The following is a 23,107-nucleotide window of genomic DNA, read 5'->3' as shown; positions in this document are numbered from 1 at the left end:
TGCCATGCTGTAAGGAAGCTGAAATACAGATCTCATGGCAAGGCCCTGGCCAAGAGATGCTCCGCCAACCCCCAACAGCTCCTGCGGCAGCCACTGACTAATTGCATGAGAGACTCTGAGCCCCCACACAACCACCCAGCCTAGCCCTTCCCATTCCTCACCCACAGAAACTATGTTTGTTTGGTTGGTTGTTTTGAGATGGAGTCTTGCTCAGTCACCCAGGCTGGAGTGCAGTGGCGTGATCTCAGCTTACTGCAAGCTCCGCCTCCTGGGTTCACACCATTCTCCTGCCTCAGCCTCCTGAGTAGCTGGGACTACAGGCGCCCGCCACCACACCCAGCTAATTTTTTGTATTTTTGGTAGAGACGGGGTTTCACCGTGTTAGCCAGGATGGTCTCTATCTTCTGACCTCGTGATCCACCCACCTCGGCCTCCCAAAGTGCTGGGATTACAGGCATGAGCCACCGCGCCCAGCCAGAAACTATGAAAGATAAATACTTGCTGTTATCAGCCACTAAACTTTGGGGATGTTCCTTACGCAGCATTATGTATCCACCATAGCTACGAAGCATCAGGCAGTGTTGGATTTGCGGGATGAACTAGACAGGCCCTGCCTTCATGGAGCTTTGCATCCTTTTGTGGGGAGACTTTAACAGTAGACAGGTAAGCAAAATAACTTGAGATAGTGATGGGTGCTACAAAGAAAATAAAACAGCGTGCTATGTATGACAAGTGACGGAAGGAGAGAATGCTTTTTTTTTTTTTTTTGAGACGGAGTCTAGCTCTGTCGCCCAGGCTGGAGTGCAGTGGCGCGATCTCCGCTCACTGCAAGCTCCGCCTCCCGGGTTTACGCCATTCTCCTGCCTCAGCCTCCTGAGTAGCTGGGACTACAGGCGCTCGCCATCTCGCCCAGCTAGTTTTTTGTATTTTTTAGTAGAGACAGGGTTTCACCGTGTAGACCAGGATGGTCTCGATCTCCTGACCTCGTGATCCACCCGTCTCGGCCTCCCAAAGTGCTGGGATTACAGGCTTGAGCCACCGCGCCCGGCTTTTTTTTTTTTTTTTTTTTTTTTTGAGATGGAGTCTCACTCTGTCTCCTAGGCTGGAGTGCAGTGGTGCGATCTCAACTCACTGCAAGCTCTGCCTCCCAGGTTCAAGCGATTCTCCTGCCTCAGCCTCCCGAGTAGCTGGGATTACAGGCGCCTATCACCACGCCCAGCTAATGTTTGTATTTTTAGTAGAGATGGGGTTTCACCATGTTGGCCAGGCTGGTCTCGAACTCCTGAGCTCAAACAATCTGCCTGTCTCAGCCTCCCAAAGTGCTGGGATTACAGGCGTGAGCCACCGCGCCTGGCGGAGGGAATACTTTTACACAGTGAGGACCTCGGTGCGGCTAGAGCCGAGTGACCAAAAAGAGAGGTGGTGGAGATGAGCTCAGGGAGGGAGTGTGCAGGGCCTTGGAGGCTGCAGTGAGGAGTAAGGGCTTTCTCCTAATTGCGGGGGTTGGAGGCAGGAAATGGGAGGCCTTCAAATGACTCGCCCTTAACTGCTGATTGGCCTCCCTGCTGTCTGCTTCCTCCTTGGCTCACCAGGATACAGGACTCCCAGGAACCCCTGAGCCCAGGCTGAGCTCTGAAGACTTATGTCGCTCTCTCCTCTGCAGCCAAGGAGGACGGTGGTTCTGCAGCTGGGCTTCAAGAACAGGGGCCTTCACAGCTGCAATTGAGTTTTCATCTTCCCATCACGGGCAGGGAACCAGCATGTCGTGCTTTTACGGAGCAAAAGGGGCTTTGCTGTCCAACGCGCTAGGAGCCAATGCTAGGACACGAGGGTTTTTGAGAAAAGCTTTTTATTGCAAGTTGACTAACAAGCAGATGGGCGTCCATCTCAAAGCTTTCTCCCCATGCTAGCTTTAAGACCTTACTTTCTGCGGGTGTGGAGATGGGATCTTGCTATGTTGTCCAGGCTGGTCTCGAACTCTTGGCATCGAGTGATCCTCCTCCCTCTGCCTCCCAAAGGACTGGGATTGTAGGCCTGAGGCACCACGCCCACCCTAAGGCAGTCAATACCTTTATTAGAAGAGGTTTAGGGGTCAGAGAGTGGGATTAGTAGGTAGGTGATTGGTAGAAGGAAATAGGAAGTCTGGAAAGTCCTCTGGCATGCGCAGTTATCTCTCATCCCTCCTCATGGATCGCATGCGCAAATTTGGGGGGTGTTAGTCTAAAACATGCAGTGGAAATTGAGGCTATGACATCAGCAACTCGTTCTGTGCAAACTCCAATCCGCCATGTTGTTCCAACTGATTGCAGCCAGTTTTGTTATCTTACAAGCACAGGGAGTTTCAGTAAGTTGTTTCTTTTCTTATCCAGCAAACTTAGAAATTTCTATTAGTCATAGGTTTCTGTAATTCCTGGGGAGTTATCAATCAAGTATAATTCGTGCCCTTAAGGAGCTCGGAGCCAGGTGAGGTTGGAGGGACTTCATCGTGAATGCCTTATTGGTTCATCTGCCTTCCCCGTTCTCCCTCAACCCATGGCCTCAAGTTCCTGACAACAGGATGTCGGATGTGACCAACGGTGGCCCCTTGCCCATGATGGCAGGAACCCCTAACCCAAACTAGACACATCAGCCAGGGCTTTGGGGCTGGAATTGCCTCTGGAAGAAAGCTAGGCTGGATCCTGTTAACCTGGGGTAGGGCCACATTCTCCTTCCCATGACCTGATCTGCAACCAGGGGTCAGCAGTGCTGGGAGGTGGAGAGCCCAGGGTGCCACAGCCAGGTTCCCAAGCCTTCACTTTGCTCGGTGACACATTCCTGTCTCCTTCTGATCAGCTCTGCTTTTTCCCCTCCTCCTCCTCCTCCTCCTCCTCCTCCTCCTCTCCCCCTTCCCCTTCCCCTTCCCCTTCCCCTTCCCCTTCCCCTTCCCTTCCCCTTCCCCTTCCCCTTCCCCTTCTCCTTCTCCTTCTCCTTCTCCTTCTTTTTTGTTGAGATGGAGTCTCCCTCTGTCACCCAGGCTGGAGTGCAGTGGCACAATCTCGGCTCACTACAACCTCCACCTCCTGGGTTCAAGCAATTCTCCTGCCTTAGCCTCCCGAGTAGCTGGGATTACAGGTGCCCACCACAGCGCCCAGCTAATTTTTATATTTTTAGTAGAGACGGAGTTGTCACTATGTTGGCTAGGCTGGTCTTGAACTCCTGACCTCAAGTGATCCACCCACCTTGGCCAGGCTGGCCTCAAACTCCTGACCTCAAGTGATTTGCCCGCCCAAAGTGCTGGGATTGCAGGCGTGAGCCACAGCACCTGGCCTCTTTATTTTCAGTTAAATAAATTAAATTTTTTTTTCTTTTTTTTTTTTTTGAGACGGAGTCTCGCTCTGTCGCCCAGGCTGGAGTGCAGTGGCTGGATCTCAGCTCACTGCAAGCTCCGCCTCCCGGGTTTACGCCATTCTCCTGCCTCAGCCTCCTGAGTAGCTGGGACTACAGGCGCCCGCCACCTCGCCCAGCTAGGTTTTTTGTATTTTTTAGTAGAGACGGGGTTTCACCGTGTTAGCCAGGATGACCGGTCTCGATCTCCTGACCTCGTGATCCACCCGTCCCGGCCTCCCAAAGTGCTGGGATTACAGGCTCGAGCCACCGCGCCCAGCCTCTTATAAATTAAATTTTAAAATAAATAAATTTGAAATACAATCAGACTTAAAAAAAAGTTGCAAAAATAGTACGAAGAGTTCCATATAACTTCCATCAGTTTCCTCAGATATTCACATCCTACGCAAAATCAGGAAATTCGCATTGATACACTACTATTCACTAATGTGCAAACCTCATTCACATTTCATCTGTTCAGCTCTAGTGTCCTTTCTCTGTTCCAGGATTTAGTCCTGGATCCTGTCTTGCATTTAGGGATCATTTCTCCTTAGTTTCCTTTAGTCTGGATCATTTCCTCTGTTTTTTATATACTTTTTCTTGACAAAGACATTTCTAACGAGTACTGCAATTATTTCGTAGAATGCTTCCTAACTTTGGTTTGTTTGATATTTCCTCACAGTGAAACTCAGGTGAAGCATTTTTGGCAGGGATTACACAGAAGCGATGTGTGTCTGTGTCAGCGCGTCCTAGCAAGGGCACATGATAGCGATTTGTACCTTTTTTTTTTTCTTTGAGACAGAGTCTCTCTCTGTTGCCCAGGCTGGAGTGCAGTGGTGCAATCTCAGCTCACTGCAACCTCCACCTCCTGGGTTCAAGTGATTCTCATGCATCAGCCTCCTGAGTAGCTGGGAAAACAGGTGCCCACCACCATGCCAGGCTAATTTTTGTATTATTAGTAGAGACGGAGTTTCACCATGTTGGCCAGGCTGGTCTTGAACTTGTGACCTCAAGTGATCTGCCCACTTAGGCCTGCCAAAGTGTGGGATTACAGGTGTGAGTCACTGGGCCTGGCCAAGATCGCTGTTTTTTTTTTTTTTTTTTTTTTGAGATTGAGTCTCGCTTTATTGCCCAGGCTGGAGTGCAATGGCGCAATATTGGCTCCCTGCAACCTCTGCCTCCCAGGTTCAAGTGATTCTCCTACCTCAGCCTCCCGAGTAGCTGGAATTACAGGCATGCACCACCACACCCAACTAATTTTTGTATTTTTAATAGAGACAGTGTTTCACCATGTTGGCCAGGCTGGTCTCAAGCTCCTGACCTCGCGATCCACCTGCCTCAGCCTCCCAAAGGGCTGAGATTACAGGTGTGAGCCACCGCGCCCGCCCAATTGCTTGTTTTAAATGGTGTCTGCCAGGTGACTTTTTCCCATTGTTATGTTGGGGGGATATTTTGGGCCTTTGTAAACAAATAGGAAATATTCGAGGAAGAGAAGGGGAGGAAGAGAAGGGAAGGAAGGAAATTAGCTCACTCCCTCCCTTGTTTTTGATCTTTCTTATCATGCATCATTGCAAATAAGTAAACAAATCAGCCTGGCTTCTGGGCAAAATCCAACTTTTTGTGTCCCCTGCGAAAAGGAAAAGGCTGTATCACACAGTGACCACTGGGGGGCAGCAGAGGATTGGGATGAATCAAAACTCAACTCCAGGAGAAGGGGCAGTTGGCTGCCTTCTGGGTAAACTTACCGGGACGTAAGCTCCGCATCTGCTGGGGTTCTGGCGTCTTCCATGAGCCAGGCCATGGAAGTGGAGGTAGGGAGTCTTAGTGGCACCTCGCTCCCAGCCTGCTGCTGCGGTTACCAAGCCGTATGGACGCGCCACCTTGAAAACAGGAGCTGTGGTCTCGGGAGGGCTTCACGAGGTCTCAGAATCCCCTTCTGAGACTGGCTAGAAAATTCCTGGGTGCTGAGGGTGTATCTCTTTGGAGATTGATTGCAACCCCCCGAAATCAGTTCTGGAAGATATAAGCCAAGGAGGAATTTGCTGGAAGGTTATGTGGATGTTCATGAGATCAAAAAGGAAGGAGAAGCAACGGGCAGCTTCAACAGGTCTTAGAAGCGAAAATCACTGAGGACAGTGCGCGGGTGTCTCCCCCAGGATGTCTGAACTTTGACTGCTTTCAGTCTCACCCTTCAGCTCAGGGCTCAGAGTCTAAGGAGAAAGTGTTGGATGGGGTCAGCAGGGTACAGGGTACAGTAGGTTCATTTTTGCTCACCTCCAACCAAATTCATTCCTCCATAATTTTTTTTTTTGAGGCGGAATCTCATTGTCACCCAGGCTGGAGTGCAGTGGCACGGTCTTGGCTCACTGCAACCTCCACCTCCTGGGTTCAAGCGATCCTCCTGCCTCAGCCTCCCAAGGAGCTGGAATTTATAGGTGCCACCACCACGTCCAACTAATTTGTGCGTTTTTATTAAAGATGGGGATTTCACCATGTTGGCCAGGCTGGACTTGAACTTCTGACCTCAGGTGATCTGCCTGCCTTGGCCTCCCAAAGTGCTGGGATGACAGGCTTGAGGCACCGTGCCTGGCCCTTCCATCAAATATTTATTGAGCAATAAATACATACTGGGTTCTGTGTGCCTAACCAGTGGTGTGAGATGCCATTTGAGACATTCAAGTGGAGGCATCCCAGCTCCTCTCCAGGACCTAGGAAGCCCGCATCCCATTACTCTGCAGCCTTCCTCAACCTCCTGCCCTGCCATTCACTTTGTGCCAGCAACACCAGCCTCCTAACCACTCCCCCCACCCCCAACACGCTGAACTCATTCCCTCCCTTCCCACCTGGAACAGCCTCCCTCAATATGTGAGACCCACCCACACAGAGAGAGTATTTAAAGCCACAAGAGGAAGATCACTCCTCCAAGAGAATCAGGATGTTATTCCAAAAGAAGGCAGGATGGATGCTGGATAGCAAAACCCCACAAAACATCCATGACAGGATTCCAGGAGCGGCCCATGATCTCACAATAGGCTGAGAACAACTCTCGGCCCTCCTGAGAGCCTCTGTGTGAGTGCACATATACTCATGCATATATGGTACTGTGGCTTTGGAGACCTATGCATATTCAATGCATTTTACATAGCAGCCCAATACCATAAATGCATGTGTATATGTGCACTCACACACACACTGAAATGAAAATTTTGCAAAGCTATATTTATCTTTATTACATCATCACTCCTGATGTTTTAGATTTTTATCCTGGTTCATTAGAAAGAAAAAAAAAAGGCAAGCGCGATGGCTCATGCCTGTAATCCCAGCACTTTGGGAGGCTGAGGTGAGCAGATCACCTGAAGTCATGGTAAAACCCCATCTCTATTAAAAATACAACAATTAGCCAGGCATGGTGACGCATGCCTATAATCCCGGCTACTCAGGAGGTTGAGGGGGAGAATCGATTAAACCCAGGAGGTGGAGGTTGCAGTGAGCTGAGATTGTGCCACTGCACTGCAGCCTGGGCAACAGCAAGACTGTCTCAAAAAACGAAACAAAACAAAAGACCAAACCACACACACAAAAACAAACCAAACCAGGTATAACTCACCAATTTGATCTCCACAGGGCTCCTGGGTGCCCCTGCTCCACCCCGCAGCCACAACTCTCCCCCTCACTTGTTCTATCTTAACAAGCACCTAACTGACCCCCTGCTCCTGTTTCTTCCGGTGTAATCCGCCCTGCCCAAATACAGCTTTCTAAAGCCCAGCTTTGATTACATCAAAAACCTTTGGTGGCCTCCTGCCTGAATTCCAATTTCTTTGGAATTCCTCATCACTCCTCTGGACATTTTTTCTCCTCCCTGGCACAGCACCTTCCTTCCCACGATCACCGTAAAGAACGCCTTCTCTGGCGGGCCCTCCCCACTCCCTCATGCCCTCAATGTTTGCTGAGCATGTGCTGTGATAGATTTGGGAAATCCATCTCAACAAGGCACATGATAGCTACTCACTCGCAGAGCTTGTGGGAAAGAGATTTGCCAACAATTACTATAAAGTATGGTGGGGAAGTTGGGTCTAAGTGACCCTAATCTACCCAGGGAGCACCCAGGAAGGCTTCCTGGAAGAAGCACCAATTAAGACGAGTGCTAAAGAGGAAAGTGTCTCCCAGGTGACACGGACAGTGTCCAGAGACATTTTGGGTTGTCAGGATTGGGCTGGGGTGCTCCTGGCACAGAGTGGGTGGAGGCCAGGGACGCTGCTCAGCACCCTGCAGTGCCCAGTATGGGCCCACCCTGGAGAATTATCTGACACCCCACCATCTGTAGTATCTGCAGTGCCGAGGGGTAGAAACAACTCTTGAAGGCTTAGTCCAGTGTTTTCTGTATATTGATCTTTTTTCTCACAACACTGTGAGGTATTTTTATTGTCTCTTTTCCAGAGGGAGAAACTGATGAAGGTAATTTACTTGAGGGCGCAGTAGAGCTGACTCTCAAACCTGTGCAGTCGAAACCTCGCCACTCTGCCTCTCCTGGCCAAGGAGGAGCTGGGGAGTAGCAAAGAGGAAGGGGAGAAATGGTCTGATTATGGTCCTTTTGAGGCAGGGCCAAGGGGTGGGGCAGGGCAATGTGGGTAGATGGAAGGTGCTGCCCACACTGTGATGGAGACATGGGGAGGAGGTCTGGACGGCCAGATGCCGGGCTGCTGTCTTGCTCTGCCGAGGGCCAGGCACCCAGGAGCTCTGAGCACAGGTGAAGTCAGCAGCTTGTGGAGGTATTTCCATCCTGGGAGTGGCTGAGGTGACTGAGGGGGTAGAAGCGGGAGAGGAGTAGGCAGGGCCCAGGCGCAGAGGAGCAGCAGCCAGAGGCAGGAGGAAAACAGAGGTGGCGGGGGCTACTCCAGGTGGAGCTTCTCCCCTTTCTTTTTTTTTTTCTTTTGAGACAGAGTCTCGCTCTGTCACCCAGGTTGGAGTGCAACGGCACGATCTCGATCGCTGTAAGCTCCACCTCCCAGGTTCAAGCGATTCTCCTGCCTCAGCCTCCCCAGTTGCTGGGACTACAGGCGCCCGCCACCACACCTGGCTAATGTTTGCATTTTAATAGAGACGGAGATTCACCATGTTAGCCAGGATGGTCTCGATCTCCTGACCTCGTAATCTACCCACCTTGGCCTCTGAAAGTGCTGGGATTACAGGCATGAGCCACTGTGCCTGGCCCGCATCTCCCCGTTCTTAGCATGCTGGTAGCTGCAGTGTGTGGGGTCCCCTCCCATCTTGCACTGGAGTTCCTGCCACCAGACAGTTTGTGAAGGCAGGGACATCTCTGGGGCTCCCCATCCCTCCTTGCTGACGTCTGCCTGGAGGTCAGGGCTGTAATGGCAGCTCCATCATCACTGGGGACCCAGCCTCCTTCTGACTCACTGCTTTTCCATCCTTATCACGGGGCTTCCACCTTGAGGTCCACTGTGGCTGCTGTGCTCCAGCCATCACATCGGCATTCCAACCAGCAGCCTTGCTTTTCCCACGTGTACAATAGGGATTACCTCTACCTTAGGTCATCAAAAAGAGGAGACAGGACAGAAGTGTAGCGTGGAGGCTGCTGTGATTACAGCCAGTACCCCCTTGAGATGCTTGGTAAAACCGAGTTTCCCCCTTTTTTTTTTTCTGAGGCGACTGCACCCTGGGGACCTACCCAGAGGGCTCTGGAGGCACATGATGGCCTGAGGAGCTCAAGCGGGCTCCTCTTTCCTGGGGCACCATCCCCCATGCTCTGAGCTCCCACTTTCCCTAGCCTGTCAGGCCCCGTGGGCGGGGCTTGGGTTTCCTACTCTGGGCCCTGCAGTCCACACCGGGCCTGGCTCTTCGGCGGTTGGGGAGGCGGGGAGTTGGTACTTGCCTAATTTGACTCAGGGGTCTCAGCTGGAGGAAGGTCTGAAATTGTGACCCAGCAGGGGAGGGGGCGAGTGGATTTCCTGGCTGCAGTTGGCACCATCAGGACCCAGTGGGGTCCTGGAGTCCCAGCCCAGGGAAGGGAGGGGCGGTTCTAGTGTCGCCTGGGACAGAGAGGCCTGGACTGGGGCAAAGGCCGAGTGTCTCTGGGGGCATACGGGGCACTGGCCTGGCACTTGGGAAACAGATTTAGGGGCAGCTGAGTGAGAACTGTACTAGCCTTTGTGGGCCACCCTCCCTCCCACAGGTGGGCCCTGCCGGGTTCCTGAGCCCATTGCTCTCCTCTGCAGAGTTTCTTCGAAGTCCTGCAGCCCCGCACCACAGTCCCCTGAGAGGAAATGGCAGCAACCACACACTGCCTGGCCCCTACCCGAATCCCCCCGAGTCAGGCTCCCTGTGGGTGGGGTCCAGAAATCGGCCGTTTTTGAGCAAGCTCATGCACTGATTCTCAATGATTCTGAAGTTTGGCCCCAACTGTACCAAGGAGACCCTGAGGACAACCAGTGGTTCGGATCCAAGACCAGTGCACCTGCTTCTCCACTAGATCCAAGTGGGTCTAGCCTGTAACAAATGCAAACAGAAGGCCAGGCCGGTGGCTCACGCCTGTAATCTCAGCACTTTGGGAGGCCAAGGTGGGAGGATCGCTTGAGCTGAGGAGTTTGAGTCCAGCCTGGGCAACATAGGAAGATCCCCGTCTCTATTAAAAAAAAAAAAAAATTAACTGGATGTGGTGGTGCACGCCTATAGTCTCAGCTACTTGGGGAGGCTGAGGTGGGAGGATCACCTGAGCCCAAGAGGTTGAGGCTGCAGTGAGCTATGATAATGCCACTGCACTCCAGCCTGGGTAATAGAATGAGACCATCTCTTAAACAAACAACAAACAAACAAACAAAAACAAAAGAAAAATCCCAAAGTGTAAACAGGAGCCACTGACCATCCTGTACAAAGAAGTGTTTCTGTGCCATCACTGGCTCCGGGTGGGCCTTGCTAAGGAAGTGAGGGGCCCGGGCTCCTTTTGAAAGGCACTAGAACATCCCCAGGGAGCCTGCAGGCAAGTGCGGGGGGCACCTCTGTGGCTTCTCCTCTGGGTCTTGAGTGGTGCAAGCCCGGCAGGCTGGTGTCCCTGGGCAGGGGGGCAGGGCCTGGAGTGTGGACGAGTCCGAAAGTGGGCACGCTTAGTGTTTACTGCTATGAAAAACGAGACAGGCCTGAGAGGCTCGTGGCTTTGCTGCCACCTCTGTTGCTCCTCGTGGATCGGAAAGACGGGCCGGAGCCTAAGGCAGAAACCAGCTTGTATTGGTTACCAGGAGTGAGCAAAAGCCGGGCGTTACAATCTGTTAACTGTGAGCTTCAGTGTCTCCACGGAGAGGAGACGTATAAAGACATTCTTTCCGTCGGATTTCAACTAAGGTTTGGGCTACACGACCAGACAAACAGTGATGATTCCTGACTTTTCGTTTCTAAAGTGAGCACGCGTCTTTCTCTTCCTGCCCCTCCGCTCTGGCGCAGGCCGAGCATTGCTCTGAGCTCCTGCAAGCAGGGAAGTAAGGTTTTTAAAGGCCACGTGAGCTATTAGTACCTTCTGTGTGAATGAGAACAAAACATTTGGGACTGAATATACGGCAATGTACACATTCATAAGAAACGTTCTAATAACAATAGAGCACAAAACTATTGGTATAAACATTTTTCCAAAAAGAGAAAACTATTGCATTTCGTTAGAAAGCGCGTCCTGGGCCGAGGCTCGTCTTTCTTCTCTGCAGTTGGTTTGGGGGCAGAAACTCCAGCACGCAGCTGTCCAACTGCAGCGGCTACGTGTCTCCATGGAGACAAACTCGGTGTCTCAAGTTCGGGGCTTCGAAAGTCCCGAATATTTGTCCCCAGAGAAGAGTTTTGACTTTGAAGAGGACAAGGTGGGACTCGCTGGGGGTTGGGGTGCTCCGGGATTAATTCAGAGGGAGGTGTTCTGGAAGACTCCGTGGAGCGGGACGTAGGCACTGCTGTTTGGACGACAGGCGGGATGGCTGCTTTCTGAAGTTGCGGCTGTGACACTGTTCCTGTTGGACAGACTCCTTCCACAGCCAGCGGCTTGATGGTGACGGTGAACTTGGACAGAGCCCCAGATCCTTCCTGGTGCTGATAGAACTTCTGGTTTTGAGTTTTTGGAAGACACTGCTTTGTCCTGGCGCGAGCGAGCCCGTTTCTGTGGCTTGTTCTTTCTCGAGCTGCGGATCTGTCCAGGACACAGCGATTGTCAGCTGCCCCTCAAGTCCTTTGGCATCTGGAGATGGGTTCCTGCAGTATAGCCCGCCTCCCGCCTCAGCGCATCGGGGCAGGGCAGTCTGGCTCTAAAAGGCCACAGGGCACCGCTCCCAGCTGGGTCCCTCCCACGTGGTGCTACCAGACAAGGGCACTCCACTTTCCATTCCTGAGGGGACTCCAGGGATGCTGGCGAGCTCTGTGCCTCCCCAATGGTGGCAGGTAAGAGGGGAGAGGCCGCCCCTTTCTAGTCGGGCTCTGCCAGGTTTTTCCATTTTAAATCATGGTGAGAATTGGTTCCAGTTGAGTGTAGGGGCCAGCGCTCTCAGCACAGCTCCTTCAGCTCTTAAAGGGACTAGGGCCAAAGTCCAGAGTTCCAGCAGAGGAGGGGTTGCCCAGAACAAAGAACCCATGGTCTGGTGTGGCCCTGGTGGCTGTACAGGGGCCTGGCACCCAGAGCACAGCTACAGTCCGTGGGAGCCCCGGCCCAGGCTTCTGTAGCTTCAACAACCGCTTTCCTTCCTGAACGCTCTCTTGGCCTTCAAGGGCACGCTGACCCCGGGAGGCCCCGCCTGAGGCAAAGTAAACATCCGTCGTCTAAGAGGCACTAATTTGGTGGAGCCGGTGAAGTCCAGGTTCCCAGAGCGACCGGGCGGCATCTTCTGGAACCTGGCAGAGGAGCCGGCCGGGGCTGCTAGATGCCCTGCAGGGAGTGGTTGGGATCACTGCGCTCCCGCTTCACCAGGGGCTCGCCCAGGCTGTGGGCATCCGGGCCCGCCTCGCTGCCGCGCTGCTCATCGCGCATGTCATCTGCAGAGGGAGGGGTAGGGTCAGTGTCCATCATCAGGAGGGCATGGGAGGGAGAGACGGAAGTGCATGTTCTGAGAGCTGCTCCGGCACGCCAGGCAGGGTACTAAGGACACATGGCAGCCCGTGGACCCCGCCTTGGCCTCTGCTCCAGGCTGATCTGTCCTCTCCCACCTACCTGGTCACCCAGAGGTGCCCCCAGGTTGGGCCAGGCAAAAGAGCCTCTGCCCTGTGCCTCCCTTCCCCAGTGCCGATGGGCCTGGGGCCTGCTCCCCACAGGGCTGGGGCCTCTGGGGTCCTCCTCCCACCTGCGTGGAGCAGGGACGGGGCCCAGGGGCTCCTCTGACCTGCCTGTCCCACTCTACTGCTGGGCATGGGCGCAGGAGACCAGAGGCTGCCTGGTCCGGACCTGGTGCTAAGGTCCCTGGGCAGCGGCTACCCAGAGGCCGGCAGCACTATGAGCCCCAGCCAAGCCAGTCTGCAGTGGCGCCTGCTGCCCAGGGCCATCAGCCACTGTCTGGACGCCAGATCCCAGGGCCCTCATCCCCCCAGGGGCTGCCCGCATTTCCACCTGCTCATCATGAGATGAGGCAGACAGGCCACGGCCAGGAGCACCATCCTCCTGGGAGGGCCGTGGCAGGAAAGCCGCAGACGCACCCACCTTTGTCAAGCAGCGTCAGCGACAGAGAGGCGAGATCGTTGAACTGAAAGAGAAACCTGGAGTCAGGGGCGCCTGCAGAGGGGTGGCAGTTGCTGTTTGGGGGCTCTGGGGATGCTGGCCCAACCTTGCCTTGAGCCACGTCCTCCATTCACAGTAAAGCAGCTAGGGTCTGCCCTGAGAAGTGGCTCTGATGCTGCCAGGCGTCTGGGTGGGTCCCTGTCCCCTGTCCAGGCCGCCTCTGGGAACTGCTGGGGGTGGAGGGTGCTGACTGCTCGAGGCAGTGAGGGGACAGGAGCTGGTTCCCAAGGTCCCCTGGGTGTGGCTGCTCCGGGTTTTAAGGTGGCATGGAAGGGCCGTGGGCCAAGTTATCTTTGCTCCCTGAAGTCTGTATACAGCATGAAAACCAGTCCTCGGTTGCCCCAGAGCCCGGCGTCCACGCCAGCATGCAGAGAACAGACAGCTTCCACAGTTTCTGCGCACGGTGTGGGGCCCTGGCCACGACTCTGAGAGTGCTGTGACCTCTGGGTAGTAAGAGGGCAGGGACCCTGCCATTCATCAAGCATCACCTCGTTTCTTCCTCGAGGCAAACCCATGCAGCCCAGCAAGTCCACTCCAAGGTGTGGACCCCAAAGAACTGAACGCAGGTGTGCATACAAAAACCCGCCCACAAATGCCCACAGCAGCACCATTCACAACGGCCACAGAGAGGGAGCGACCACGCAGCATGGAGGCACGAGGGGCCAGCGCAGCGCGGCCAGCCACGCGCTGGAACACAACTCAGCCAGGAGAGGAACCAGGCTCTGACCCGGGTCACAGCGCAGACGTCACGTTCAGTGAGGGGCACCGGACACAAAAGGCCACACAGTGTGTGATCCCATTTCTATGAAATGTCCAGGACCGGCCATCCACAGAGGCAGAAGGGGGCTGCGTGGGTGCTGTGCTGCAGGAGGGGCTTGGGAGTGACTGCTCCTGGGATGGGGTTTCCTTTTGGGGTGATGGAATGTTCTGGAACTGGACAGTGGTGCCAGCTGCACCTTGTGAATGTGCTGTCACTTTATTGTGTGCTTTAATGTGGAAATACCACCCTATGTGTATGTCACCACAATACAAAGAACACTTTGGGGGATGTGTCCGAGGCCTCCCCTGCGTGGCAGGACACCCAAGGACAACCTCCCTCCAGAGCCAGCGGTTTGATGGTGACTGTGAACTCGGACAGAGCCCCAGAGCCTTCCCGGTGCTGGTCAAACTGTGGTTTGGATGTTTTGAAAGCCACTGCTGTGTCCTGGCATGAGTGGGCCCGTTTCTGTGGCTCTTCACAGAGCTGTGGATCTGTCCGGCGGCAGAGCAGCGGGACCTGTGAGTGTCCTCTCTCTGGGCTGCTCAGAGCACACTGCCCTCTCCCCACAGGCCTGGCCAAGCCCAGCTGTCCTGCCCAGGAGGGTCCTCACCTCTCCCATCACAGCAATCGGAGTCTCTCCGGTGGCCTGGGCGACGCGGTGCTCCACCAGGTAGAACATGTACTCGTCGTAGAGCAGGCGGATGAGGTGGAAGGAGCCAAAGCTGGCAGCGCTGCGCAGGGTCAGGTCCCGGATCACCATGGAGCTGGGGGCAAGTGGACAGAGGCTGGGGACCCTCAGGGGAGCATGGAACCTGGGTCCCGGGCCAGGCTTCATGGCAGCAACACGCCCCCTGCTCTGTGTTTCCTGGGGAACCCAGACCCTGAGTGATCCTAAGACCTGCCGGACTGTTGGGGGCTGATGGCAGCCGAGACCCTGGGCCTAGCGTGATGGATGGGTGGGGCAGGCCTGCCCACTCAGTTCCAGAGACCGCCCAGGGGACAGGAGAACGAGACGGGCAGTCAGCCCCAAAGCGACAGGCTGCTGGAAACACAACTGCAGCTGGTGCTAGCACGGGCACTGGAGGGATCGCAGCTGGTGATTCCAGTGACATTTCGGACTCCGAATCAGAGCACAGGCTGGCAGCTGGTGCCTGTCTCCCCAGCAGGAGGCGCCTCTCCCCACCTTCCCCGTATCCTTGCCACCTCCCGCCATTCCTCAGCCTGTGGTTTCAGGCACCTAAACACAAGACAAAAAGCCAGGGTGCTTTAGTCTCTGTCAGCGAAAGCAGGAGTTTCAGAGACTTCAGCCCAGATCCAGTCCTCATCCAGCCCTCAGCCTGTGAGCTGAGAATGCTTCACGTTTTGAAAAAGTCAAAAGAATAATTATATTCGGTGGCACGTGGAAATTACATGAAATTCACATGTTGGTGTCCACAAACAGTTTCACTGGCACGCGTCATGCCCGTTCCTATATTGTCTTTCCTAGGATGGCTGCAAATACTACCTGGTTCTTTCCAGGAGAGGCGGCCCCTGACCTGAAGGATCAATATAAGACCAAAAGGGGCTGGGCGCGGTGGCTCACGCCTGTCATCCCAGTACTTTAGGAGGCCAAGGTGGGCAGATCACTTGGGGTCAGGAGTTGGAGACCAACCTGGCCAACATGGTGAAACCCCATTTCTACTAAAAATACAAAAATTAGCCAGGCATGCTGGCAGGCGCCTGTAATCCCAGCTACTCAGAAGGCTGAGGCACGAGAATTGCTTGAACCCAGGAGGCGGAGGTTGCAATGAGCCGAGATTACACCACTGTACTCCAGCCTGGTGACAGAGCGAGACTCTGTCTCAAAAAACAAACAAACAAACAAGAGAATGAAGTGGAACAGTGTCTCAGTCTCCCTTGTGAAGAGCACCCCCACCTTGCAGATGTGACCCCGATCCCCTCCAGCTCTGAGCTGTGCTCTTCTTTGGCTGGCAGGTACCTCAGTCCTGCACTCACTCTGCTCTTCTCGATTCTTCCACTTGCAACCTTCCCTCTGTCCATGGAGACAGGCATCGGCATCCCTACACTGTCTCTTCCCTTGCTCTTCCTCCTTCATTACCCCAGTGTGGCTTTGTTGTAATTTCTGGCTACACTGGTGTTTCTGTTCTGTGGCAGTGGTGTGCTAGGCCCATGGCAGAGCCGCGCAGTCTCTTAGGCATGTGGTTCCTCTCATTCATTCATTCAGCCAGCATTTAAACAGAAGCGAGGTCCCGGCACTCAGGTAGCGTGCCTGATCATACAGGAGACAGACAACAGACAAGTGAACAGATGACGAGAGACAGGTGACGATCAGTGCCAGGAGAAAAGCAGGGCATGGGCATGGAAGGTGGGACAGAATGGGCCGTCTTATTTACAGAGGCTGGGGGTGGGGCGTTTCTCTGCAGATGAGGGGTTTCTCTGCATGGCTGTCTGGGGGAAAGATGTTCCAGGAAAGAGGGGCAGGTGGAAAGGCCCTGAAGCAGCGTGGCCAGGGGAGTGTGTAAGGAGGGAGCTGAGAAAAGGGAGGTGCTGGCTGGCCAGCTGAGGGGTTGGCAAATTTTTTTTTTTTTTTTTTTTTAACTGAGATGGAGTTTGGCTCTTGTTGCCCAGGCTGGAGTGCAATGGCACGATCTTGGCCCACTGCAACCTCTGCCTCCCGGATTCAAGAGATTCTCCTGCCTAAGCCTCCCAAGTAGCTGGGATTTCAGGTACCGGCCACCACACCTGACTTTTTTATATTTTTAGTAGAGATGGGGTTTTGCCATGTTGGCCAGTCTGGTCTTGAACTCCTGACCCCAAGTGATCTGCCCACCTCAGCCTCCCAAAGTGTGGGGATTACAGGCATGAGCCACTGTACCCAGCCAGGCAAACTCATTTTCATGCTTGCCAGATAGTAAATACTGTCAGCTTTGTGCCCAACAGTCACACTGTTCTGTTTGCATTGACAGCTGTAGCTGATCTGTGAATGAATGCGTGTGGCTGAGGTTCCAATAAAACTTTATTTGCACAATGGGCTAGGCAGTGATATGGTTTGGCTCTGTGTCCCCACCCAAATTTCACCTTGAATTACAATGATCCCCGTGTGTTGTGGGGGACCCGGTGGGAGGTAATTGACTCATGGGGGCAGATGTTTCCCATGTGTTCTCTTGAGAGTGAATAAGTCTCATGAGATCTGATAGTTTTATAAAAGGGGAGTTCTCCTGCACACACTCCCTTGCCTGCCACCATGTAAGATGTGCCTTTGCTCTTCCTTGGCCTTCTGCTGTGACCGTGAGGCCTCCCCAGCCATGTGGAACCGTAAGTCCATTAAACCTAGTTTTCTTTATAAATTACCCAGTGGTGGGCATGTCTGTGGCATCAGTGTGGGAATGGGCGAGTACCGGCGGGGATAACAATTTGGCCCTGTGGCCATAGCTCATCCATGCGCTGGGTCACGCCGGCCTGTCAGCCACAGAACAGCTTTGTGTTTTCCTGGGGTAATAACTGGCTCTTTTTAAAAAAATGCTCACTTTTCCATGTACTCATGAGACTAAAACTCCTGATAGAACTGCAGGAGGCATTTTGGTGCCTTTCCTGGGGACGATCCCTCTGGAAGCCTTGGCTCCCCTGCCCTGGTCTGCACAGGGTAGGTTTGTAGCTTGGAAATAATTTCCCATCAGAACTCTCAGGACATCGCTCTACTGCCTTCCGGTTTCTGCACATTGTTCAGAAGACGAATGCTGCTCCCATCCCCAGCCTGTCGCTTTCTCTCTGGAAGCTTTTATGGCTGTTTTTCAAGCTTGGTGTTTTGAAATTTCACCCGGAGCCTCCCTGGGGAAAGTCAGCAGCTTTCTCAGTTTGGAGACTTGTGCCCTTCAGTTCTGAGACAGCTTTTTTTTTTTTTTTTTTTTTCCCTTAGAGATGGGGTCTTGCTCTGTCACTCAGCTGGAGTGCAGTGGTGCAATCTTGGCTTACTGCAGTCTGGACCGCCAGGGCTCAAGGATCCTCCCACCTCAGCCTCCCAAGTATGTGGGACCACAGGCACATGGCACCACACCCAGACAAGTTTTTAACTTTTTGTAGAGGTCCTGGTATTTTCCCCAGGGCGGTCTCGAACTTCAGGTCTCAAGCCGTGCTCCTGCCTTGGCCTCCCAAAGCGGTGGGATTATCGGTATGAGCCGCCATGCCCAGCCCTCAGTCATTATTTCTGTCTGCAGAACTTGCAACTTAGTTTTTAGGCTACGGTCACCTTCTGGGCCTGCCCCTGGGAGCCGCTGGTCACGAGTGAGGCCCCCAGCCAGGTACTTGTTTTTTGGGGGTTCAGGCACTGCTGGAACTCTGCTGAGCCCTGTTTTTCTCTGAGCTCACCAGCCGAGCTACCCCTTAGAAGTTGGCCTCGGAGCCCCCACCCGCCAGAATTCTCTCGGAGGTCTGGCAGGACTAACCTGTAAAAGGACCATTTCAGCAGGAACTGCCGGGCGGCCTTGGGGAAGCTGGGGCTGCCAGCATGCTGCTTCAGGACCTGGGTGACCACGCTGTCCAGCCAGCTGGCCCACTGGTCCAGGGAGCTCTGCTGCTGCAGGGTCAGCTTGAAATCCTGCTCCAGCCGCTGCACCACACTCTCCTCACACTGGCACACCCACGAGGCCTGCTCCTGTGGGCGGGGTGGAGGTCAGTGTCAGCAACACAGACCCCCAGCCACAGCAGCCCTCCCCAGACCTAGCCGTGCTCAGGGTGCGACATCATGCTATGCTTGAGCCTTCTCGTCCTTGACCTTGACAGCTGCAAGCCAAACCCTGTGTCTCCCATAACAGGGGCAGAATAGAGAGCCAAGGGGGATCCTACCCGGCTTCCGGGGACTCATACCCGGGTCTTTCTGGATCAAAGCTCATGCTATACGAGGTCTTCGTTTCGTTTTGTTTTAAAAGGATGACTTCTAACTGTGTGTGTGCATTTATTTACTTAATGGATAAACCCAGGGCCTGAAATAAGCATAGCTCTGAATCCGCTGTGGGCCGGCACTTTGCCAAGCCCAGGGGACAGAGTCAGGAAAATGGCCACAGGGAGGTCAAAGTGGTGCCAGGATCCTGGAAACCAGGAGCCTTTGTGAGGAAAATGAGCAGGAGTGTTGGTCACAGCACCTGGACGCCAGAGGGCCCTGAGAGATGATGGAGTAGAGAGAGCTGGGGGCCGTGGGTGGGCTTTGGCCTGGGACCCGTGTCATGCAACAGAACTGTGGCCAGGCTCAGGGCAGGGGGCCAGGTTTTGCCATGGGCTCCACTCGGTGGGTTTGCTGGTTTTGCTGGAGGGCGGGAAGCCCAGGCCCTGGGGACGGCGTGGAGGAGGTCACCTGCACATTGGCAAAGTCCACGCGGTTGAGGTCGCTGAGCATCTGGTTGATCTGGGACGTGTTCTGCAGCACCGCCCGGGCCGCCTGCGCCAGGTGGTTGAGGGACGTGTAGCGCCGCAGCGTCTGGGCAAAGGCACTGACGACGCCCACCTGTAAGCCAGGGCGCGTGGTGAGCAGGGTTCGCGGGGAAGAGCCTGTTCCGCCGCGCTCCTTGCAGGGGTGCCAGGGCTCAGGGACAACACAGGGAGCAGGGAGCAGGAAACAGCCACCTGGGCAGGGAAGAGGGAACCCCCGGCTATTCTTAGGGACCCAGTGGGTGAGAATCAGTGAAGCGGAGACCTCGCCAGTGCATCGCACGCGTCGCTAACCGAAGCCCATGTCCCGCTGAGTTAGAATTCACAACCGGCACCATGCCCACTTCTAGAGTCCCTGTGGCTCTCTGGAGGGGCTGTTGAGACCACAGATTCCTGGGTGCTATAGGGTCAGACTTTTAGTGGGTGTGGCCTGGGAATCTTATTTTATTAAGAGATGGGGTCTTGCTTGTTGCCCAGGCTGATCTCCAACTCTTGGCCTCAAATGATCCTCCTGTCTTGGGCTCCCAAAGTGCTGGGATTACAGGTGTGAACCACTGCACGGCCCTGAATCTGAATTTTTAACAATGACCTGATCAATGCTTGCACCACTGCCTAACAGATCAATTCCAAAGAGCAGGCGGGTGCCCTGCAGCTGCCTCCGTTTCACCCAAGAGCCCTTCAAGAAATGCTCATGATGGCTGGGTGCGGTGGCTCACGCCTGTAATCCCAGCACTTTGGGAGGCCGAGGCAGGTGGATCACCTGAGGTCAGGAGTTCGAGACCAGCCTGGCCAGCATGGCGAAACCCTATCTCTATTAAAAATACAAAAAAATTAGCCAGGTGTGGTGGTGGGCGCCTGTAATCCCAGCTATTTGGGACCCCGAGGCAGGAGACTCGCTTGAACCTGGGAGACAGACTGAGGCTCTGTCTCAAAAAAAAAAAAAAAAAAAAAGGAATGCTCATGAGAACGGTGGGTAATCACTCTCTTTTCCACAAGTCGGCCAAGGTTCTACATTTCAAATTCGATTGATTTGTGGCCAAGATTATAGCAATAAGAGTCACAGCAAGGAGATTAAATTTCCCTAATAAGATGAGCACAGAAACACACAATCTGTTCTGAATTGACTCAAAGATATGACATCAAATGACATCTGTTGTTCCCCTTCCTGCCCGCACTGATGCATCATCGACTGTGTGCTCAGGGCTTCCTTAAGGGACCGATTACTCTCATGACACAGGGACGAAGCCAGCGCTCTCCGGGACACAGTGGTCCTCATGCTCTCCTGGAGTGGAGCCCCTCCCAGCCATAGTTGGGGAGCCCAGGCCCCACCCCGGACATACCTTGGTCTGGATGACCTGTTGTGGGAAGTCGCTCATGGCATTTGTCAACCAGCCTTCCAAGCTCTTGGCAAAGTTACGGATGGCCTGTGTCAAGGTACCTGGGGGATACAGACCATGATATTACCGGGGGAAAGGCAGTGACTGGACACTGGAAATCAGCATTCAATGTAAGAGCTGGCCTAAGTGCGATGACAATCACCACCAAGAAGAACAAGCCACAGAGGCCGGGGCAACCGAGGACACTTAGACACGGGAAGAACTGGGCGTGGCCCAGCGCTGCTGGTCACCACCCACTGCCTATGCGGGTCTCACAGGGGGCAGTTCTCCCCAGGGACACAGTGCTGTCTGGGGTTGTGAACCGTCATCATTCGGGGCGCCTCAGGCATGGAGTGGGTGGAGGCCACGGATGCTTCTCAGCACCTCGCAGTGCCCAGGATCGCCCCACCCCAGAGAACGATCCAGCCCCAGATATCAACAGTGCCAAGGGAGAGAGGTCTTGACACAAACACATACACACACACACACACACACACACACACATAAATACATTCTACCAACTTCCTAATTTATTTTAAAGTGGCTTACAATAAGAAACAAATAGTAAGACTTAAAAAAAAAAAAAAGACTAGCGTGGTGGCTCACGCCTGTAATCCCAGCACTTTGGGAGGCTGAGGTGGGCAGATCACCTGAGGTCAGGAGTTCGAGACCAGCCTGGCCAACATGGTGAAACCCCATCTGTACTAAAAATACAAAAATTATCTGGGCGTGGTGGTGGATGCCTGTAATCCCAGCTACTCGGGAGGCTGAGGCAGGAGAATCACTTGAACCCGGGAGGCGAAGACTGCAGTGAGCCAAGATCGCGCCACTGCACTCCAGCCTGAGTGACAAGAGTGAAACTCTGTCTAAAAAAAAGAAACAGAAAAAAGAAACAGAAAAATATTTTAAAATGCAAAAGGAAAGATACCCCAAACTCCCACCATAACGTAGAAACTCAAACAAGGCATTGCCCTGAACAGTTTTCAGGCAGACAGCAAGGCCAGGCCAAATGTGTAATACTTTTGCTGTTTCCCATCTTCCAGCAAAGGTTGCATAGAGTTTACTCAGCAGGACGGAGAGCTGCCTGGTACTAATGGGCTCGGATGTTTGTGGATGGCCTGCGGGGCACAGCCCGTGGTCCTGATGCTGTGATTTATGAAGAGAGGCCTCTGTGCCCAGCTTCCTTGACGACCCCCAGGGTTTTGGGGAGCTTGGCACGGGCCTGGACTGAGGGCCCACTCATGGTGGATGCTCTCACTGCCTCGGGAACTGGAGGCCCTAGGAGGTCTCCAAGGGCACAAGTGAGCCCTGCTGTGGGCCTAGCTTCTTTCCTCACTGTGCCCATCACTCTCTCCCCACCCCCACAAGTCCTTGGGAAATCACAGCGCGGGGCGCTGGGGTGTAAATGTCTCCTGGAATCCTATGGTGCTGGGAAGTGGGGTCTGGCTGGGGGTAAAAGGTCAGCCCCTACCCTATCCGGCTGCAGGAGTCCAGGATCACGTCCCAGCTGCTGCTTCTAAGTTTATGTCTCTGCCCCTCCTGTAGGGGGTGGCACTCAGGAAGTGTCACTGTGGGGCTTAAGGGAGGCTGGAGGAAGGTGGCCGGTGGTCTCTCTAAGACCAGGGTGGGCAGCAACCCCACATGGCCCTGGGCCAAGGCTTCCTGCGCAGCGATGGCTCCAGGGCTGCAAGTAGGCTACTCCCAGAGGCCGGCCTGCACACCCCCAGTGAACCTTCCAGAAAGCACCAAGCCCAGCCCGGCTACTCTTGGCAGTGTCCTGACAGCAGGTAGAGCTCACCAGAGCCACTGTGACCTTCCCCTCGAGTCAGGAACAAGGACAAATATGCACGCCAGAGGACACACATTCCACGGCCCACAGCGGCTCTCGCTTAGGGATTTTTTTTTTTTTTTTGAGACAGGGTCTCGCTCTGTTGCCCAGGCTGGAGTGCAGTGGTGCAATCATAGCTCATTGTAGCCTCGACCTCCTGGGCTCAGGTGATCCTCCTTCCTCAGCCTCCTGGGTTGCTGGGACTATAGGCATGCAACACCACACCCAGTTAATTTTTGTTTTTTTTAGAAACAGGGTCTCATTATGTTGCCCAGGCTGGTCTTCAAGCTCCTGGGCTCAAGTGATCCTTCTGCTTCAGCCTCCAGAGTAGCTAGGGCTACAGGCGCACACCACCATGCCCAGCTCAATTTTTTTTTTTTTTTTTTGAGACAGACTCAGGCTGAGTGCAGTGGTGTGATCTCGGCTCACTGCAACTTCTGCCTCCCGGGTTAAAGCTATTCTCCTGGCTCAGCCTCCCTAGTAGCTGGGACTACAGGCATGCGCCACCACGCCCAGCTAAATCTTTGTATTTTTAGTAGAGATGGGGTTTCACCATGTTGGTCACACTGGTCTCAAACTCCTGACCTCAAATGATCCTCCCGCCTCCACCT

The 23,107-nt window shown here is 54.0% G+C and overlaps 1 protein-coding gene across 10 annotated transcripts in view; it reads right to left on the bottom strand.

Annotated features, from left to right (window-relative positions):
- Positions 1–10,581: 10,581 nt before the first annotated feature.
- The window catches only part of RFX2 (regulatory factor X2), a 120,801-nt gene continuing 108,275 nt past the window's right edge, over positions 10,582–23,107 (bottom strand). For all 10 annotated transcript variants that reach the window (XM_033200174.1, XM_033200179.1, XM_033200180.1 and 7 more), the window contains 6 exons: positions 20,633–20,730; positions 19,219–19,368; positions 18,314–18,522; positions 14,482–14,635; positions 13,034–13,076; positions 10,582–12,375 (listed from right to left, as the gene is read on the bottom strand). In XM_033200174.1, the coding sequence (XP_033056065.1) occupies positions 12,260–12,375; positions 13,034–13,076; positions 14,482–14,635; positions 18,314–18,522; positions 19,219–19,368; positions 20,633–20,730 (770 nt within the window). In that variant the 3' untranslated portion in view covers positions 10,582–12,259. The remainder of the gene's footprint in view (positions 12,376–13,033; positions 13,077–14,481; positions 14,636–18,313; positions 18,523–19,218; positions 19,369–20,632; positions 20,731–23,107) is intronic.

Source organism: Trachypithecus francoisi, unplaced genomic scaffold (assembly GCF_009764315.1).
Source record: "Trachypithecus francoisi isolate TF-2019V2 unplaced genomic scaffold, Tfra_2.0 Lachesis_group5, whole genome shotgun sequence".
Classification (NCBI taxonomy): domain Eukaryota; kingdom Metazoa; phylum Chordata; class Mammalia; order Primates; family Cercopithecidae; genus Trachypithecus; species Trachypithecus francoisi.
This window is presented reverse-complemented; position numbering and strand designations above follow the sequence as displayed.